Below are 19,108 nucleotides of genomic sequence, written 5' to 3'. Positions count from 1 at the left end.
CTTATTAATCAGAAATCCGACTCCTAGTTCTCGTCTCTCCGCTAAGCCCCGGTAGCACAGGACGTGCCCGCTTTTTAGAACTGTATATGCTTCTTTTGTTCTCCTAACCTCACTCAGCCTTATTATATCCCATTTACTGCTCGCTAATTCTTCCAGTAGCCCTTCTAGACTCTCCTCACTAGATAACGTTCTAGCGTTAAGCGTTGCCAGGTTCAGATCCCACAACCTTCGCAATTGAGCTACAACGACGCCGTTTCCCCATCTACTTTCTTGGGTAGAGCATCGCACGCACTTGGTAGAGCATCGCACGCGAAATGCGAAGGTTGTGGGATCGTTCCCCACCTTAGGCAAGTTGTTTTTTCTTCCACTTTCATTTCCATTCATTTATCATTTCTTTATTTCATTTATTAAGCACAAGTAATTTCCCCTATAGGGTCATTGGTGTCAGTGTTTGTTGGCTTCTTATGATATGACTAATAAAAATCGGGCCGAGGAATATAGGCAGAGGAAGGGAGCATTCCACTATAGACGTTGCGATATCAACTCCAAATGTGTGCTTAGCCTAGTCATGTGAAGCTGACCCGTGGGGTTCAGATCACCTACTCATTTGGCTAACACCAACACATACGGAAGGCTGCTAGACTGCCGTCTATGCAGTGACAAACTGGCACAAGTTCCCTCAGCTTATTTTAGAAGCACCATCTCAAGACAGTCAGCTCAAGCTGATCAATGAGTGTCTACGGCAAGCTGCAGTACAACGACGACGTAGTTAGGCTACCTAGCGCCGACCTTAAGCTTTTGCGCTGCATGTCGACCCCACTCCTTATAGGCGGGCACAGTCCGCTAACCGACGCACCGACTGGACTCAATACAGCCGCGTTTATTCGGCCATACGGCGGCATACAAGACAGCGTCGTCGCAAGAGCTGGGCAGCCTTATGTAGTTCGCTGCATACTGGAATTGGTTTAGTAGTGTATGGCGCATACTGAATGCTCTCCGCATTTTCAAAATCTTCAAGAATCATACGGCTACACTGTGCATAGCGACTGGCCAACCACCAAAAGATCTGGTGGAGGCATTTGCAGACCTTTTCGTCTCTCCTTTGTCTAGTGACACCACAAATGGCAGCCTGCCTTCTTTGATCAATCAGAGTACCATAACTGCTTCCTATTGTACAGGCTGCGAGATAGATGAGGCAGACTTTAGTCTTGAGGACCTACGATACGCGCTCAGCCTCTCCGAACGCCGCACTGCCCCAGGGGGCGAGGGTGTGACGTACTAAGCATTGTGGAACATTCATAAGAGTTTTCATGAACATATATTGAAAGACTATAATTAAGTATGCAGAACCAGTGTAATGCCTGCTGAATAGAAACTGTCCGTCGTAATACCGGTTTGAAAGCCCGGGCGCTCTGCAAGACACTTCAAGTCCTACCGGCCAATATCACTAACTTCAAATTTCATCAAGTTAATGGAGCGAATGGTCCTGTTTCACCTAAATGTCAGGCTAGAGAAACTAATTTTTTTTCTCTGGTGTGATGAATGGTTTTCGACACCACCGTTGTGCTCTGAACAGCATTTCAGACCTTGTCTCAGCGCTTGAATTTGGTAAACTCCGTCTACGTTCTCTTCCTAGGCATACAGCAAGCTTTCGACTCGGTTCCGCATAAGGCGATTATTTTTCGCGCTTGCAACCGCGTGAATTTCGAGTCGTCTGCTCCACTTTGTGCCCAGTTTTTTACTCGAGCGCCAAATGAATGTGCTTGTCATGAATAACGAGTGAATCCTGCAATGTGAAGTGCAGTGTACCACACGGCAGCATTTTATTGCCGCTTCTATTTAACCGCGTGCCCCCAGCGCTTCAAAGTCGCTTGCCTGGGGACAGTGACTTCCCTGGGTGCAAAGCTATCTCATCATCATCATCATCATCATCATCATCATCATCATCATCATCATCATCAGCCTAGTTACGCCCACTGCAGGGCAAAGGCCTCTCCCATACTTGTTCAACTACCCCGGTCATGTACTAATTGTGGCCATGTTGTCCCTGCAAACGTCTTAATGTCATCCGCCCACCTAACTTTCTGCCGCCCCCTGCTACGCTTCCCTTCCCTTGGAATCCAGTCCGTAACCCTTAATGACCATCGGTTATCTTCCCTCCTCATTACATGTCCGGCCCATGCCCATTTCTTTTTCTTGATTTCAACTAAGATGTCATTTACCCGCGTTTGTTGCCTCACCCAATCTGCTCTTTTCTTATCCCTTAACGTTACACCCATCATTCTTCTTTCCATAGCTCATTGCGTCGTCCTCAATTTCAGCAGAACCCTTTTCGTAAGCCTCCAGGTTTCTGCCCCATATGTGAGTACTGGTAACACACAGCTGTCTAGGCAGATGATATTGCTGTGTGGATCAGCGGCCCTTCGCACCTTGGTCCGTGGCTTCTTGCAAGCTTGCAAAGAGCTTTTTAACACGACTTCGGAGTACTTTGGTGAAGTTAGCCTGCAGATATCGTCCGCTAAGTCGGCTGCAGTAGTATATTATCCTAACCAACGCGCTCGTCGAACAATGAGGCGATGGTGTCTTGACGATACGCCGATAAGCTGGGTGCAACAACACCGTTATTTGGGCTCAATTGTGGAGCATCGCATCACTTGGCGTCCTGCACTTAAATTTGTACGACGCAAATCGCAATCCCTCCTTAAGTATGTGGCCACCTTGAATGCTAGAGATGCCGGCTGCGACCAAAGAATGGCTCCGCAGGTGTACCAGTTATCTGTACTCTAAGACGGTATGTCTTACCGTATATTGCACCACTAGGTGAATAGGCACGAAGTGCATTGCTGCACATCTTCAATGAGTCCTGGCAGGATGGAGACATCCCTCAAGAATGGAAGACCAGTCGCCTGGTACCACTCCTGAAACCTGGCGAGTCCCCTCTAGAGATTACTTCATACTGCCCAATCGCGCTGGCTAGTTGCATTGGAAAGGTGATGGAACAGATCATCCTCGCCAGGCATGAATGATACCTCGAACGCTGTGAAGTTTAACCAGACACCATGGCTGGCTTTCAATGTCACCGATGCTCCATCGACAACGTCATCGATTTGGTTACGTATGTTCAACGTCAAAATGCGTGTAATCGATTATCTGTTGCCACGTTCCTCGACATTAAAGGAGCATATGACAACGCTCTGCATGAGGCTGTATTAGATGCTCTGGAAATGGTGGGCCTCGGCGGTCGACTCTATCGTTGGACACGCAGTTATTTACATATGCGGTCTCTTTTTGTAAATACCGAAGACGTCCCAACTTCTCAACATTATACACATCGTGGAGTACCGTGGGATGGTGTGCTGAGCCCAACACTCTTCATCCTTGTGCTCATTGGTCTCATAGAATGTCTACTGAGTACGGTGAAGTTTTCAACCTATGCCGATGACATCTGCGTCGGAGCGTCTGGTGCGACGCGCCCTGAAGTGCGTGCAAGGCTGCAAAAATCTGCGACGTTGATATGGGCGTACCTTAGGGAACAAGGTCGTAAATTTTCTCCTGAAGAATGTACATTAGTGGAAATTAGCCGGAAGCCAATGACTTCGTACGCCATATCCATCGATGGACAAATTATCTCTTATGTAAGGACGCACAGGTTTGTAGGGGTAATCATCGACCGTGACCTTTGTTGGAGTCCCCATCTGGCGTGCCGAAAGATGCGCCAAACAGCCACCTCTCATCTTTTCAAGTTTCTTGGAGCAAAAGCCTGGGATATTTCTGTACACGTGATGATGGAGCTATACCGGACGCTGTTTCTCGGGTATCTGAGGTACAGCTTGACGGTGCTGACCAGTACATGCAGAACTAACATCCGTACACTCGAAAGTGCTCAGAACCAGGCGCTTAGGGTTTGCCTAGCGCTGTCACGATGTACGTCAACATCCGAAGCCATTGCAATTGCGTATGACTACCCAGCCAAGATTCGCATTGTAATCGAAGTGCTTAGAGCGCACGCTAGGCACCTTGCTCGCGCCCCTCTTAACTATCTCGCCTCACTGCCAGAAGACCGAACACGTGCCTTTTTTTTGTCAGACAATATTGCCTTATCGTGTACGCCTGCCATCAAATTACAGAGCGGCAGCGAGAGTTTTGCTTCCACCTTGTAGCTCGGCTCAGCCACAAGTTCGACTGACAGTGCTAGGGATTCGAACGAAGGCACAATTCTCATCATTTAACCCATATCGCGGGTATATGGTTCCGACGATCTGCCAGCGTCGCGGCGAGCCGCTACTCGACAAAATAATGAAGCAAAATGAAAAGTAAAACTAAACTAGCGTTTTCTCCGGCTGCAACTCGTTCCTCAAGCATACAGAGCAGCTGACTACGAACCGAATCCCTTTCATGGTCCTTGGGTCAGCCTAAACAAAGAAGGTTGAACTAACGCAGCAACAGCCATGCGCGTGACCGTTGAATATATGATGACAACTGGACGCATCTCGAGTTAATCGTGCGGGCACCGATTCGATAAGAAAACTGGCCTTCATACCCCAAGAGATACCGATATGTACCGTCATCCAAAATGAGTGAAAAAGGCAGCAAAATGTTGACCACCGAATTGCTGTCAAGCTTCAACATTGATTTGGCGGCGCTTTAGTAATGTGTGTGAGGGCTGATGGCGTGGGCGGGGAGGGGGGCCGCCATCGCCCCCCCCCCCTTTTTTCTTCTTCACCTCGGCTTCATGCTTTTTTATAAAGAGTATGATGGCCTAATTCGCTCTAATTAACACCAAAGGTTGTGGGCCTTAAACCACCCCTCGGGCCAGGTGAAATAACATAGTGCGCAGGTAGCATACGCTGCTGTTAACATCTCAGCCAAGTTTTGCTGTCGTACGCGGTGCGTGGAGCTCTCAAGCGGGTCGCATAGTCGCCTTTCTCTCAAACGCTCTCTTTTCAACAGAAGGCCCTGTTCTCACTCTCTTTACGCTTTATGTCGTCATTGGACCCACTATTTCGCCATTCCTGAGACGGTTACTATTGGCCGATAGCAGACTTAAAGTTGCGGTCGGCTACATAGCGTAGGTATTGCGGCCGCCGCGGGGTGCCGCTACGAGTCCACTGGCTAAGCTCACTGCGGCTCGCTGAGGGCAACCGCGTTTGGCTTGTGTTTAGCGCGTCGTAGGCACCAAAGGCAAAAGTCGTGGCGTCTATGTTATGAAATTTGAACTGCGCGCCATGGTGACATTTAGAAGGCGGAGCGTTATGGGGGCACTCCCCACTGCGCCGTAACCTTCGAAGTGCAAAACTTTGAAGAAGGAAAGGGAGTGCAGCGGCGGCCGTGTTATGTTGCCAATAACACCGCTTCTGCTGAACGCATCGAAGGGCTTTTTACGGCCAATATTTTTCTGAAATAGCCTATGTTCCTTTCAAATGCCTTTCTCCACTTCGATAAAAAGTGGTTCAGAGCCCCTTTAATTAAATTCGCCTTAATCAACACCTCAGGTAGTGGGTTCAACTCCCATCAAAGGTTGAGTGTTCGACTCCCTACGAATTTAGTTGCCATGAATTTTGGTGCTATGGCGCCGGACGACGTAACGCCGGACATCGGATTTTTCGTCCCATGAACCGTCTAAGGCTTTCGCCTCAAAAACAAACAGTTGTGTTCGGCATATTAATGCATTTTTAATGTGTACAAGTCACTTTGACGTGGAGAAGATATTGGGGTTTTATGACTTCCCGTGAGAGACTGGGGATGTGGGCCGCAGCCAGACAACATTTTATCCAATTGCGGAAGGATACTGGTGAGAAAGGCGTAGAATTGGAAAGAAATGCGTTTTCTTCTTTTCTTTGGTCTAATCATGCATAATCGGTTCGTACACGTCATATCAGATTTGGAGTTCTTGCGGTTTTCGTAACGTCACGTGACAGACAGGCGAAATCGGGATGGCCCGAAAAATGATTCGCCAATCGTGGGGTAACTGATTGCAGAAATAGAATAGAAACAGTTTTAATACCGTTACCTTATAGTGCCCTAGGACGCTGCCAATAAGGAGACTCATTCTTCCTGCTTAGAATTTCCTATAACTGTTGTGTCAACACAAAATGTCACGTTTAGCAAGAAGACTGACTTACGCTACCGAATAGCGAATACGCGGATTTTACGGACAGCGGAGCATTCGTGCGAAAGGAAACTTGGCTTGGCTTTCTGGAAAAGGTTCGTTCGTTCGATCGTTCGTTCGTTCGTCCGTCCGTCCGTCCGTCCGTCCGTCCGTTCGTTCCTTCCTTCCTTCCTTTTGAAATAATTGTCAATAGGAAAACAGCAAAGCAACAAAGCGCGTCTCGAGCCGCTAGTGCACCAACAGAGCCACACACGTCGACGTCTTGTACTGCAACGATTCGCGCAATGCTTCGCATAACGTAGCTGTCAACTATAGTTGAGTCTGCCAAATTTTAGCATTTCACGCCATCGAAATGGGGCGGCCATAGTAACTAAGCTACCCCGTCGGGTACGGAGAGTAGGTAAGCCGACGACATCCCCAGACTGAGGTAACGATATTGATATGGCAATATTAAGTTTCATTAGGCTAAGTTATTAAGTGCACTATCTCTGTGTACAACATGAAGGAAGGCATCGCTCGTCTGTTTAGACAGGTTTGGATTGCTTATTGCCTGAGGCCCCGAATCTACAATAACACAAATGCTCTTCTGTTGTATACGGTTTCAAGGAGGGTCGAATTTAAGGTTTACAGATTTCTTAAAGTTATGCACTGAGAAGTGCGTGAAATCCCCCTATGCACATAAGTTACGGGCCAAGGGGACACAAAGTGAGACGATAATTGTCACTGTCACCAACCTAATTACCTAAAACCGATTAATGAACGTTTTTAATGACTGCAGTGAGCAGGCAAGTTTGTATTAGAAACTTACAGGCAGTCATATTGGTACACACAATTTTATTTGGTATAATTCTTCTAGCATGCTCGTGCACCGAGATATCCGCCTGCAAGTTTTCGTCTCAGTTCGTATATATTACGCATGCAAAACTGTGAGTATTGGCGCAAAGCTCTTTCCGAGCGGGGCGTGGCTGTGGCGTCACATACTGACCGCATGACTTATTCCCGAGCCGCATAACGTGTGTTTTAATTTTACTTTATTTAGAAAATATGCATATAAAGCATAATTTTTATCACCCTGTGCACTGCTGCTCGCGTGCAGGGACAAGACGTGTTGTCGAACGCCTGCGCTTCCACGCTTTCATTCACTGGATATTTGCAAACAATTTGCACTTACGGAGACGAAGTACTGGGGAATCGCCCCCCATAAACTCGACCACATCCTCCGCCAAAAAAAAAAATTGTTTTACAATATGCCAGCTATGTCTTGGTTAACATATATGGCTTTTTTCTTGCTTTTTTGCGGTACAGAAAGAATAGCCCGCTTCATTCATCTCGTCACGCCATGGGCGTCCCTCTAGCTTTTTCAGTTTATCGCCTAAAGATAGTGGTTCACATATTTGTGCGCTGGCCTGAATGTGCCATATCGCAGGGATGCTTGGTTCAACAGTCCTGCGGAGCAGCCGATGCATTATCTCAGTTACATTGGGCAATAATCTGCGCTAGGGCACTTATCGGCCTTTTGCACCCGGCAGTGTGCAAACGCACTTACCACTGCAAATTCGTTGCAGAGCCAAACGACGCCTTCCGCGTAACTTGTTTTTGCGTCGTCCTAACGGGCGCGAACTTATTTTCCTTTTGAGCCAGACAAGAATTGTTCGCGTTACAGGGTATCATCTGCTCTGGAGGGAGCAAATTGCAGCAACCGCCCACACAACAAAGGCACGCCAATGTTACTTGTGGCAAATAGAGTTCAATAACTCGATCAAGTTCGTGGGGCGTTCGGTGTGGGTAAGGAGGGGTGGGGGTGTTGAAGATTGTTTACTGGTGTACCTTTTTCCAAATGATGAGTCCGATAACACCGGTGACTCCAACGATGTTGAAGACGGCTGAACCCAGTACTGTGCTCACTCCGATGTCGCCTTCACTCACAAATAGACCTTGTTTAGGGAGAAAGAAAAACAAGTTGTAAATTGGTATATAATCATCAGGACAAGGAGGAGGCTGACAAAGTTAAACAAAAAGGTAATTACAGTTATTATCAATATTACAGCGGAGCTGTCTATGGCTAAGATCCAGGGATTTCCTCGGGGCGTAACGTCGACAGAAAACTATCATCTATGGCTCACACCCCCAAATCCAATGGTTCATACCCCCATAAGACAGAGGCTACAAGTACTCAGCAAAGTGAAGCGAACAGTGCATACACTCTTAGGAATCACGCATACAACATACAGAACAGCATACGCTTCAATAGAGAACAAGCTCGAAACAAGCATCCGAACCACGTAATTCATGATAAGGTGCTCCCGCACCTACATTCAATGCGAAGCACGTAGCGCTCCCCACATACATTTCCTGGTAAAGATTACTGATGCGCAAGCTGTCGCTGCGACGGCAGCTCGAATGTAGCACACGAAGTAGGGAGTGGCGCAACCACACTTTCGCACGTAAAAGAAGAGCCCACCTAGCAAGTTATTTGTCTTTTGGCAGTGCTATGGGAAGGCCACGTATAGTGAGGACTCCTGAACAGCAGCATGCATACAAGGCACGGTGAAATTTCTGCTCTCTCTGGTCCATTCTTTGTAGGTGCACGAAGTAGCGGCGCAAGCCTAGTCGTAGGCCGTCGAAACGTCTTAGGCTAATATTTAGGTAAAGTACATGTGAATGTCGCCACGTGAATAATTTCAACCTACGTCGCACTGGGTACTCGTTCTGGTTGTCGTTTACTGCTTCGCTGTCCAACCACTTTCACAGCCTGGATTGGAGACCATTTTTTTTAGCTTGATCCAGTGTTTCGACAAGTATCAAAAGCAAGCATACAGAGAGTACCACCAAAGACTTTGGAGTATTTTGTTTCATTAATTAATGCTCAACTACTGATTAAAACTCAGCTGACCGTGAATACGTTTTTTTTACTGCATGTCCACGCACGAGCGTACGCAATGTTTGTAGGCCAGTCCTCAGCTTCGTATTTCTCCCCGCATTTATTCCGTCGTTGTAGCAGAGAAAGTACATGTTCATGGGCGCTTTTCAGTATGACGTGCTTCTCTATAATGTATACATACGAAAGAAGGTTTTTCAATATTTAAACTCTATGCTGATAGCGGAGACGCACTGCGCAGAGACAGGCAGACGCGAGTGAGTAAAAAATCAAACGCAAGCGCAGGGAAGCCATTAAGCACAAATATGTAACCCTGAACGTCTTACAAGCGTGGGGGATTGTAAGGTACTCAGAGTAGCTAGCGACTCAAGCGTCATACTCAAACCGCATGGCAGTCGGCGCTTTTTGCGTCTCCGCTGTGTAATGGGTGGTCGCTGAAGAGGCCAAATGTAGTCCCAATGCATCACTTTCATGCTCGCTTTCATGCGATACAAAATATGCATGAGCTCGGTGTCCCCAACGCCCACCAGGGTATAGAGCAAAAACAGTGCCGGCAGCCACGCGCTCCGAATATCGCGTTTCAATCGCAGATCATTGTAGTACGTATATAGTACGACTTACCGAAGACAGAAGAAAACAGTTCGGGTGCTGATGTGCCCATAGCCATGAAGGTTGCTCCGGCAACGTCAGTGGGAACTCGGAAGTCTGAGGAAAAAGCAACACGAGTCACCACAGAGATACGTCTTCAATGCCTCCTGGAGCATTTTTGCATGCTTCTAGTTATAGGACGTTATTTGCCGCCCAGAGTATTATGCCCAATATGCTAGCCAACCTGGGAGTTACATGATCTACATACCGTAGTTCAGAACGACTAAAGTTGAGAAAGTTGACAAGGATTCATGGTAAGGAAGGGCTTTATATTGTCCTTCACATTCTACTTGTGTCCGTACGTGTTTGCAAGCTCGCCTTTTCACACCATTTCCTTCTTACCACGAGACATAATTCACTTACGTGCATGTGTCATTTGGCTAGGGTGGACTTAGTTTGAACAATCTGTTGACCTTTTTCTGACGTTGTGCTTCAAGTTGAAATACGTATGCGTACACGCTTTGTGGGCTATGACGCTATCGTGAAGTTATCGCTGTCAGTATCGTTATGTCAAGCTAATGAAATGTGGCCATGTGCAAATCCGCAACGTGCAAACGTGCATTATGTTCTACTATTAAAATGTGAGCTGTTGAGATCAACTCCACCTTGAGCGATCAAAAAACAGAAAAAGACATACATGCGGCATCACAACGCTTGTTCTTTCAGCTGACGCTCAGCCAAAGTTCTCATTCCATTTTCAAAGTAATTCAGTAATGATTAAGCGTTGTGCGTGTATACTGGTATACAATCAGCGACCCATTAATTTTATACTTTTAGCTCCAACCATTGCATTGGCCAGCTTTTGAGGAGAAATCTAAGTGCATAGTGAGCCACTGTACCACTCGCCACTCGCAGTCGGCCAAAGGGTAAAGGAGACAAACTCAGTAGGCAGACTTTCGTTCTTGCACGTTTACACGAAAAGTCGCAGTTTCTCCTGAAAAGCGAAATATTACTAGTGCCTCTCCCTTCAATGCATCTCTTAAACTTGAGATTACGTGACCTCAGTGTGCTAATCGCGTGCGAATTCAGTGTACATGAACCCACCAGCCATTTCAGCTAGCTAAATGTTTGCACCCACCGGAGATTACTTCTAACGCAAGGTGCGGTCTGCGCACGGTCGGGCTAGATGAGGTGACGCGCCCTCAGCTGATCACGGTACTGATCACTCAATCCCCCCCACCTCGCCGCCTTGCACGCGCTTTGTCACGTGACCTTCAACAACGAGCACGCATCAAGCCACCGTGCTTCTAGACTCACACACCCTCGCACGCTTCCTCTTGCAATCACAGCATACGGAATGTAGGTGCCTGGAATGCCGAGATAATTGCCATCGCAATGAAATAAGATATATTTCTGCCTCGTAGGAAGCATGCAGTGTCTCACAGAGCATTATTGCAGTATAGTTCGCAGAGAACTAGAGAAACTGAGTGGCTCGATATTTGGCCGAGAAACTAACACATCATATCAATCCACAAACGCTGGGCACAAGAAGGACGAACACGAAATATTTTGTTTAATACAGCGACAACTAATTGCAGGTAAGGGTTGCAAAAGATCTGCTAAGAACACGAAGAAGTGCATTTAATAGATCATCATGATCATTATCATCTCGAGTGCTGGATGAAGGCCTCTCCCTGCGATCTCCAATTACCCCTGTCCTGCGCCAACCGATTCCAACTAGCACCCGCAAATTTTCTCATTTCATCGCCCTACCTAGTCTTTTACCGTCCTCTAATGCGTTTCCTTTCTCTTGTCACCCATTCTGTAACCCTAATGGTCCACCGGTTATCTAACCTACGCATTGCATGACCTGCTCAGCTCCATTTTTTTTCTCTTAACATCAATTAGAATATCGGCTATACAAGTATTCTCTCTTATCCAAACCGCTCTCTTGCTGCCTCCTAACGTAATGCCTGGCATTCTTCGTTCCATCGCTCATCGCGCGATCCTTAAGTTGTTCTCAAGCTTCTTTGACCGTCTCCAAGTTTCTGACCCATATGTCAGCACCGGTAAAATGCACTGATTGTACACTTGTGCACCTTTCTCTTCAACGATAATGGTAAGCTTCCAGTCAGAAGCTGGCAGTGTCTGCCGTATGCGCTCCAACTTATTTATATTCTTCTGTAAGTTTCCTTCTCATGATCAGGGTTCCCTATGAGTAATTGACGTAGTTAAACGTAGTCCTTCACAGACTCTAGAAGCTGGCTGGCAATCCTGAGCTCTTGTTCCTTTGTCCGGTTATTCATACTCATCTTTGTCTTCGTCATAATAATCTTCCACCCCACTCTTGCACTCTCTCTGTTAAGGTCCTCAATCATTTGTTGTAACTCATCTCCAGTGTTGCTGAACAGGACAATGTCATCTGCAAGCTGAAGGTTGCTGAGATATTCGCCATTGATCCTTACTCCTAAGCCTTCCCAGTTTAACAGCTTGAATGCTTCTTCCAAGTACGCAGTGAACAGCATTAGAGATATCGTATGTCCTTGTCTGACCCCTTTCTTTTTAGGTACTTTTCTTGGGGAGAATTACGGTAGCTGTGGAATCTCTGTAGATTATTTACAAGATATTTACGTAAGCGGCATGTACTCGTTGATTACGTAATGCCTCTATGACAGCTTGTATCTCTACTGAATCAATTCCCGTTCCGTAATCTATGAAAGTCATATAGAGGGGCTGCTTGTACTCTGCGAATTTCTCGATTACCTGTTTAATGAGATGGATGTGATCTATTGTAGAGCATCCCTTCCTGAAGCCAGCCTGTTCCCTTGGGTTACTAAAGTCCAGTGTTGCCCTTATTCTAATAGAGATTTTGTGAATTAATATAATGTTTGCATTCTTCCAGTTTTATGGGACCTTTGCAGTCGACAGACACTTCGTATAAAGAGCCGCCAGTTTTCCAAATATTATGTCTTCTCCATCCTTGATTAGATCGACTCTTATTGCATCTTCTCCTGCCGCTTATCTACGTTTCATGTCTTGCAAGGTCCTTCTAACCTCATCACTAGTTATAGAAGGAGTCTCTGCAACCTATTCATTACTGCTTCGAATGTAGGTATCCTTACTCGTCTGGGTATTGTACAGGTCAGCATAGAATTCTTCCGCTTCTTTTGCTAAATCTTCCAGATTGCTGATGATATTACCCTGCTTATGTGTCAGTGCATACATCTTAGTTTCCATTATGCCAAGTTTTTTTCTCACTGATTTCAGGCTGCGTCAATTTTTTACGGATTTCTCAGTCTTTATCAACGTTATAGTTTCGAATATCACCTATTTTCGCCTTGTTGATCAGTTTTGACAGTTCTGCGAATTCTATCTTATCCCTTGAGCTAGGCACTTTCATTCTTTGTCATTTCTTTATTAGGTCATTCGTTACTTTCGAGAGCTTGCCTACTGGTTTCCTTGGCGCCTTGCTTCTCACTTCAATTGCTGCTTCTGAAGCCAGCGTAGTTACGGTTTCATTCATTAGCTCTATGTCATCATCATCTCTCTGTTCTAAGGCTTTGTTTGCTAGTACCAGCCTGAGTCTGTCTACTTTTACCCTTACTGCCTCTAGGTTGACCTGTTTCTTTTTGACTAATTTTGCTCTTTCTCTCTTCAAATTGCGGGGAAGCCTATGATCACTGCACTTTACCCTACCTATCAATTTTGCACCCTGCACTATGTTGGGATCAGCAGAAAGTATGAAGTCAATTTCATTTCTTGTTTCACCATTAGGGCTTTTCCAGGTCCACTTTCTGCTGCTACACTTTCTGAAAAAGGTGTTCATTATTCGAAGCTTATTGCTTTCTGCGAATTCTACGAGCATTTCTCCTCTAGCGTTCCTAGAATCGACGCCATAGTTGCCAATTGCTTGTTCACCAGCCTGCTTTTTCCCCACTTTTGCATTGAAGTCGCCCATTACTACACTATACTGAGTTTGCACTTTTCTCATCGCTAATTCAACGTCTTCATAAAACTGATCTACTTCCTCATCACCGTGACTGGATGTTGGAGTGTAGGTTTGTACTACCTTTAATCTATACCTCTCATTAAGTTTGATTACGACTACAGCTACCCTCTCATTAATGCTGTAGAATTCGTCAATGTTGCCCGCTATGTCCTTATGGATTAGGAATCCTACCCCGCATTGCTTCTTATCTAGGATACCTCTATAGCAGAGGACATGTCCGTTATTCCGCAATGTATAAGCCTCACTAGTTCTTCTAATCTCACTAAGGCCGATGATATGCCAAATAATGTCTGATAGTTCCCCAAAGAGTTCTCCTGCTAAGCTAGCCTCACTGGAGGGGGTTCAGTTGTTAAACCTTGCAAGGGTTTGTTTCCATTGGCGGCCTGTCCGGACCCAGAGATTCTCAGCACCCTCTGCTGTGTTACAAGTCTGACCACCACCTTGGTCAGGTGCTCCACAGCTGCTCGGGACTGAGGGTCATTGGGTAATTGAGTGAGCCATTTGGTAGGGAGTGGCCGAATACTGCACCAGAGAGGCAAATTCCTGTTCTGGTGAGGGAGTGTCTTTTCTTGAAGCTTAGTGGATCTTCCCAATTTGGTTGTACCTGGATTAGCATATCCCCACTGGCTCTCGGCTTTTGCCGGTGTCAGGCGCCACACCAAGCTTGGAGATGTAGTGCACTGGAGGAGGTGAAACTCGAGCTTCCCATCCTCAGAATTAAAAACAAAACTTTTGTCATACGAGGGTTCGAACTTGTGACTATGCAACCGAGCAACCGAGATAACTCAGATAATCCTGTGGGTGAACGAGGCTACCTTATAGCGGACAATTCCAGCCAAGAGGGCCTTACATACCTAAAAGATCCCTTGATAGGTAGCACAATCCCACGATAGGTAGCACAATATAGTATCATCTCTCAATCGTACCAACATCGTGGTTCCGGAATCTCACGCACGCATGCGGCCATGAAAGTGGTTAGCTACATGATATATTTTCGGCGAATTTGAACAGCACCTAAAACGGGTGTGAAAAGGAAGAAAAATGAAAAAGTTTTCAGCGCTTACCGGGAAGCCCCGAGTCGCTTATGCGCGGAAATACACGCGTCTGCATATTGTCGGGTCTGCCTGCCTCTGGCCGTCTTTTTGAGGCCATTATCTGGCCATCTTTTGCATACCTACCGAAACTTTCGCTCCCGGGCAAATACTAAGATTGGAGAGACGGGCCGCCCGAACAATGGGGGGTTCGGAGCCATGCGTAAAACCGGCGACTTTGACTGCGCCTAGGTGTATTCGACCTTTGTACAGGTTTGTACAGCGCTAATGAGAATAAAAATGAATAAAAAGAAGCAGACCTAATGAGAATAAAGAAATGGCGGAACGGGCCGCTTAGTTTACCGGGAACGCCAAGAGGCACGTACGTACGGTGACAACTTCGAATCCTTGAATCCTTCGAGCCTCGCTGCCGCAGGGCTCGAAGGACTCTTTTCAGACCCAGACGCTAGCAAGTAAGGAGTGTTATGCCTCCGTTGAGCTACAGCAGCGCGTCTGCGATCAGTCCGACATGGTTTGCGCACTTCGCGCGGGGAAGCAACTGACGACGCTGTTACCGCCACGCTCGCGATACGATTAACGGGAACACAAGTGAAAATAATCGAGAACGAATAAGTGCAAATGTAGAATACATGAATGTACGTAACCACGACTGTTTTGACGTGATAAAAATATGTGTGCTAACTTTACAAGTGCTGTCGCTACGTGCTTTTTCCTTATTCTTCGCGTGAATACTGTAAATCCTTCTCGTCACTTTTCTCTGTTCCTTCTGTGCCGAAATTTTTCATCATCTAAGAAAGCACATCTTGGAAGCGCGCTTCGTAAGTTGCTGCCTTGAACTTTCTTGAACTTTTGTAGTGTTATGGAGTGCACAGTGCTAACATCTATTCACGCATTAACTTACCCGAATACGTCTGTGAGATATGTATAAGCAAACTCCTAAGTATGTAGGCTTACGAAGAAGAAATATGGCCAATTCTTTAGAACAACGTCATCTCGGCATGTAGGAATACGAAGATAGATGTTAGGAATTTGTGCACGTTGTTTTTCTAGGGTTCTCACTAGAAAGTATGAGCAAGGCATGTCAGTAGCGTATGTCTAAGCTCTTTGTAAATCTTACATACATACATTTATTGTAATTTATTGGTCAAAGCTAGCCGGTGCGTGAAAGCGCTCAGCCTTGTCTTGACGCGCACGAAGAAGCATTGTCTAGCGGCGCTTCTGCCCAAAGCTCGCCGTAGTAGGCAAACACACCAAGTGACGCCGCTACCATTCCTCCACGGCACAATCACGTTACGTGACACTTTCTGTAAGTTCAACTGTTTTAGTGCTTTTACTGCAATGCTTATGGAGCAGCTTGCGTGGAATAGAATCCTAACTTCGGTTGGCCGGGGCTCGTTATAGCTAAAGGCAGTAACAGCACACTGCACAGGACAGACGGAGGGATTGAACAAAGTGCTGACTGTCCTTGATGTATTCAGCACAGTCGATATTAAACAGTTAGGGCGTCGTCCGCTTTTACACCATTTGTCCTGCTCCGCGCGGTTTCCCTCTATTTGCGTGCACTGCTACGGAAATAAAAAAAACAACAAGAAAGTCCACACTCACAGTCGGCCATGACCTCCAGGGACGGGACGAAGTACTTCTGGCAGACGATGGCGAGCAGTGCCAGCGCGTACGCGGTGCCCGCGAAGTGCAGCACCACCCAGCCCCGCTGCCTCTGCTGCTGGCTGAAGACGTCGACCGGGAACTCGGACCTGCCGCCGTCGTCTGTCTCGCCGCCGCCAGCAGCGGTGGAACAGCCCCGCGCCGCTTCGCCTGCGGTCGCCTCGGCTGAGGACAGGGCACCCGACGTCAGCACAAGCGCATAGCTATAGCTCTAACGTACGCGCGTAAGCAACGTAGGTATCTGCTGCATTCCTGTGCAGCAAAACAATTGCGTAAAGGGTGGTCATTTATAAATAAGGGGATCGTTTTAAGCTAAGCCTTGTGGAATTTCTAAAACTCCCCTGTGACAGATAGCACAATTCTTATTCTTGAGATGGATCATTCGAAGGGACGCGCATTACTAGCATGAGAAATCGAAACATATATTGAACTTATTTTTTAAAAAGTTCCCTAATTAACTTCGCAATTGCTTTACGGCACATATTTCAATTTACTTAGTTTAGTGAGCCGGTGAGTTTTCAAGACCTATTCACTTGAAATCGTCAAAGCTGTTAAGTTCTGTGTGATTGTATTCTTGCACAAATCGAAGGTGGTGGTAATTATTATACTGATGAAAAATTGCAGGAGAACATATCTCACGATCAACACCGACACTAATGCGATTATCATTGACGCCATGTGGTGACACCCTGCGTTGCCACCGCAAAAACGCGTCATGTATATGGAGTGTATGTAGCCGGGATCCACTCTCGCGTTTCCCTCTGAACATGCTGCGCCACCTACTGTTGCTACCACGAAATTCGTGCTTGGCGCGCGTGCGAATAATATTCTGGCAAGATACGGTGCTCCAAAAGAATAGAGTGTGATTACAGGTGTTTTTAGTGTGTTGCTCACCTACAATGCCTTTGGGAAGCTACCAAAGATCTTTCATAACAGCTACGGCTAATGGAGCTTGTACACATTCAATTCTGAACCAGAACTGAGGAAATACAGGAGCCGTGTTCAAAAAAAAAAGTCCATGTGCTATAACTGTTCACGACAGCCGACGCCAGCCGGACGGGATCTTGGACATATCATTCGCGAAGGTGACTAGCCAATGGCAAGGAGCACTTAAGAACAAAAGACTTCATGAATTCGTCCAGGTTCGCCCATCTGCTCGACTTACTTCTCAGAAGAGGCGCTACGCTTTAGGTGAGCTGCTGTGTGAATAATATAAGACTTGTGTGATTCCCTTCCAACTTCGTAAGTAGAGGCAGGTAAATTAAATCATAGCGACTGGGCTTCTTAATTTGTAGAAAACCTAAGTCAAAAATCGTCCAGGGAAAGAAGGGAATACTTAAAAAAGCGTTCAGCGCATCTTAAGCGTACGTCGCGCAAGCTGAAGTTAATTAGAGCAGCATTCCGGGCAAGTTGGTAATCCCTTACTCAAGTAATATTCCGAAACGAAAAATACACGGACGCAAGAGAAGAAGACACACCAAGCGCAAATTTTCAACTAAATTTATTGTACCACTGAATCGGTTTATACATGTGAAGCAGTATAAACTGCGCATGTGCTTACATGAAAACGAACTGCGCATTAGTGTAACATAGTTGTGAGTCATGTGATACCGCCTCACGTGAGTCATAACTATGTTACACGAATGCGCAGTTTGTTTTCATGTAAGCGCATACGCAGTCTATAATTCCAAGCACAAAGACAATCTTTGTCCAACACATTGAGGAAATTAGATGATCGTCCTCTGAGTGAACAGACAGTCCTAGAGCACCATCCCGACCAATCGTCGGCTCAGAAGGCATTGAAGGCACTTTTGCGCTTTGTCAGAACTTCTGGTTTGCGCGAGCGGCTTTAACTCAAGTGCTCTCCGTACACGTATCTACACCTTCTTTCTCCCTTCTCTCGCTTCCCCTTCACCCTGCACCCAGCGTAGGGTAGTCAACCAGACTATTGACTGGTTAACATCCCTGCCTTCCTATATTACTCTCTCTCTCTCTCTCTCTACACTGCTTCAAATGTATAAACCGATTCAGTGGTACAATAAACTTACTTGAAAGTTTGCGCTTGGTGTGCCTTCTTCTCTTGCATCCGTGTCTTTTTGTTCAGCAATAATACTTGAGCAAGCTGAAGTGTTTACAAATACAAGTAATGCATGCACTCAGGGCCACACAGCATGTTTCACTGTAGCTTATTGCCATCTCGGCGTGACCTGCACCCTATCTTTTGCTATCAGATCCCGGTAGCAACCTAAACAAGTGCTGCCATTGCGGCAGTACGCTTTACCGATCTGCGAGCGAGTGATTTATTTGAAGGAAATTGCAAATGAGGTCGGTAACTCCTGCGTCACCAGCTTCTCGACAAACAATAAATTGTCTAATGATCACAGTATAGTATCATGAGATGATATGAAAAAACGTTCTGGCAACAGATCACATTTCGTAGACATGCTTAAACCGTCAATGTAGAAAATCCAGCAACCACTTGTCACATCCTGCACTTTCTACAATTAAACACGAGCGAAAGAAACAATCCAGGCGAATAATACAAAATAAATAAGTAAATAAGTACAAAATTACATATTAAGTGTTAACAGAGACATACAATGCCCCTTTCAGTAGAGGGGGCTAATAAATCTTCCAGAGTCGGTCACTGTAATAATGCGTTATGCCATGGCCCAAGCATATTTTTCTAAACTCAAAGACGACCATCAAGCGTCAGCATCATTGTTGCCTTCAAAGCACATCCTTAGTGTTCCAATGTAGGACAGCTTATTAGAACGAGTTCTACGCTCCTTTGAATAGCCGCACGT

The 19,108-nt window shown here is 46.2% G+C and overlaps 1 protein-coding gene across 1 annotated transcript in view; it reads right to left on the bottom strand.

The window, feature by feature from the left end:
• LOC142570372 (sodium/potassium/calcium exchanger 5-like) overlaps positions 1-19,108 on the bottom strand; it is a 51,288-nt gene that overhangs the window by 18,382 nt on the left and 13,798 nt on the right. Inside the window, exons 3-5 of the mRNA XM_075678762.1 lie at positions 16,242-16,466; positions 9,609-9,692; positions 7,937-8,043 (exon numbers count right to left, since the gene is read on the bottom strand). Of these exons, the coding sequence (XP_075534877.1) occupies positions 7,937-8,043; positions 9,609-9,692; positions 16,242-16,466 (416 nt within the window). The remainder of the gene's footprint in view (positions 1-7,936; positions 8,044-9,608; positions 9,693-16,241; positions 16,467-19,108) is intronic.

Source organism: Dermacentor variabilis, chromosome 2 (assembly GCF_050947875.1).
Source record: "Dermacentor variabilis isolate Ectoservices chromosome 2, ASM5094787v1, whole genome shotgun sequence".
NCBI lineage: Eukaryota > Metazoa > Arthropoda > Arachnida > Ixodida > Ixodidae > Dermacentor > Dermacentor variabilis.
Note: the sequence above shows the minus strand (reverse complement) of the source record. Positions and strands in the feature narration are given on the sequence as shown.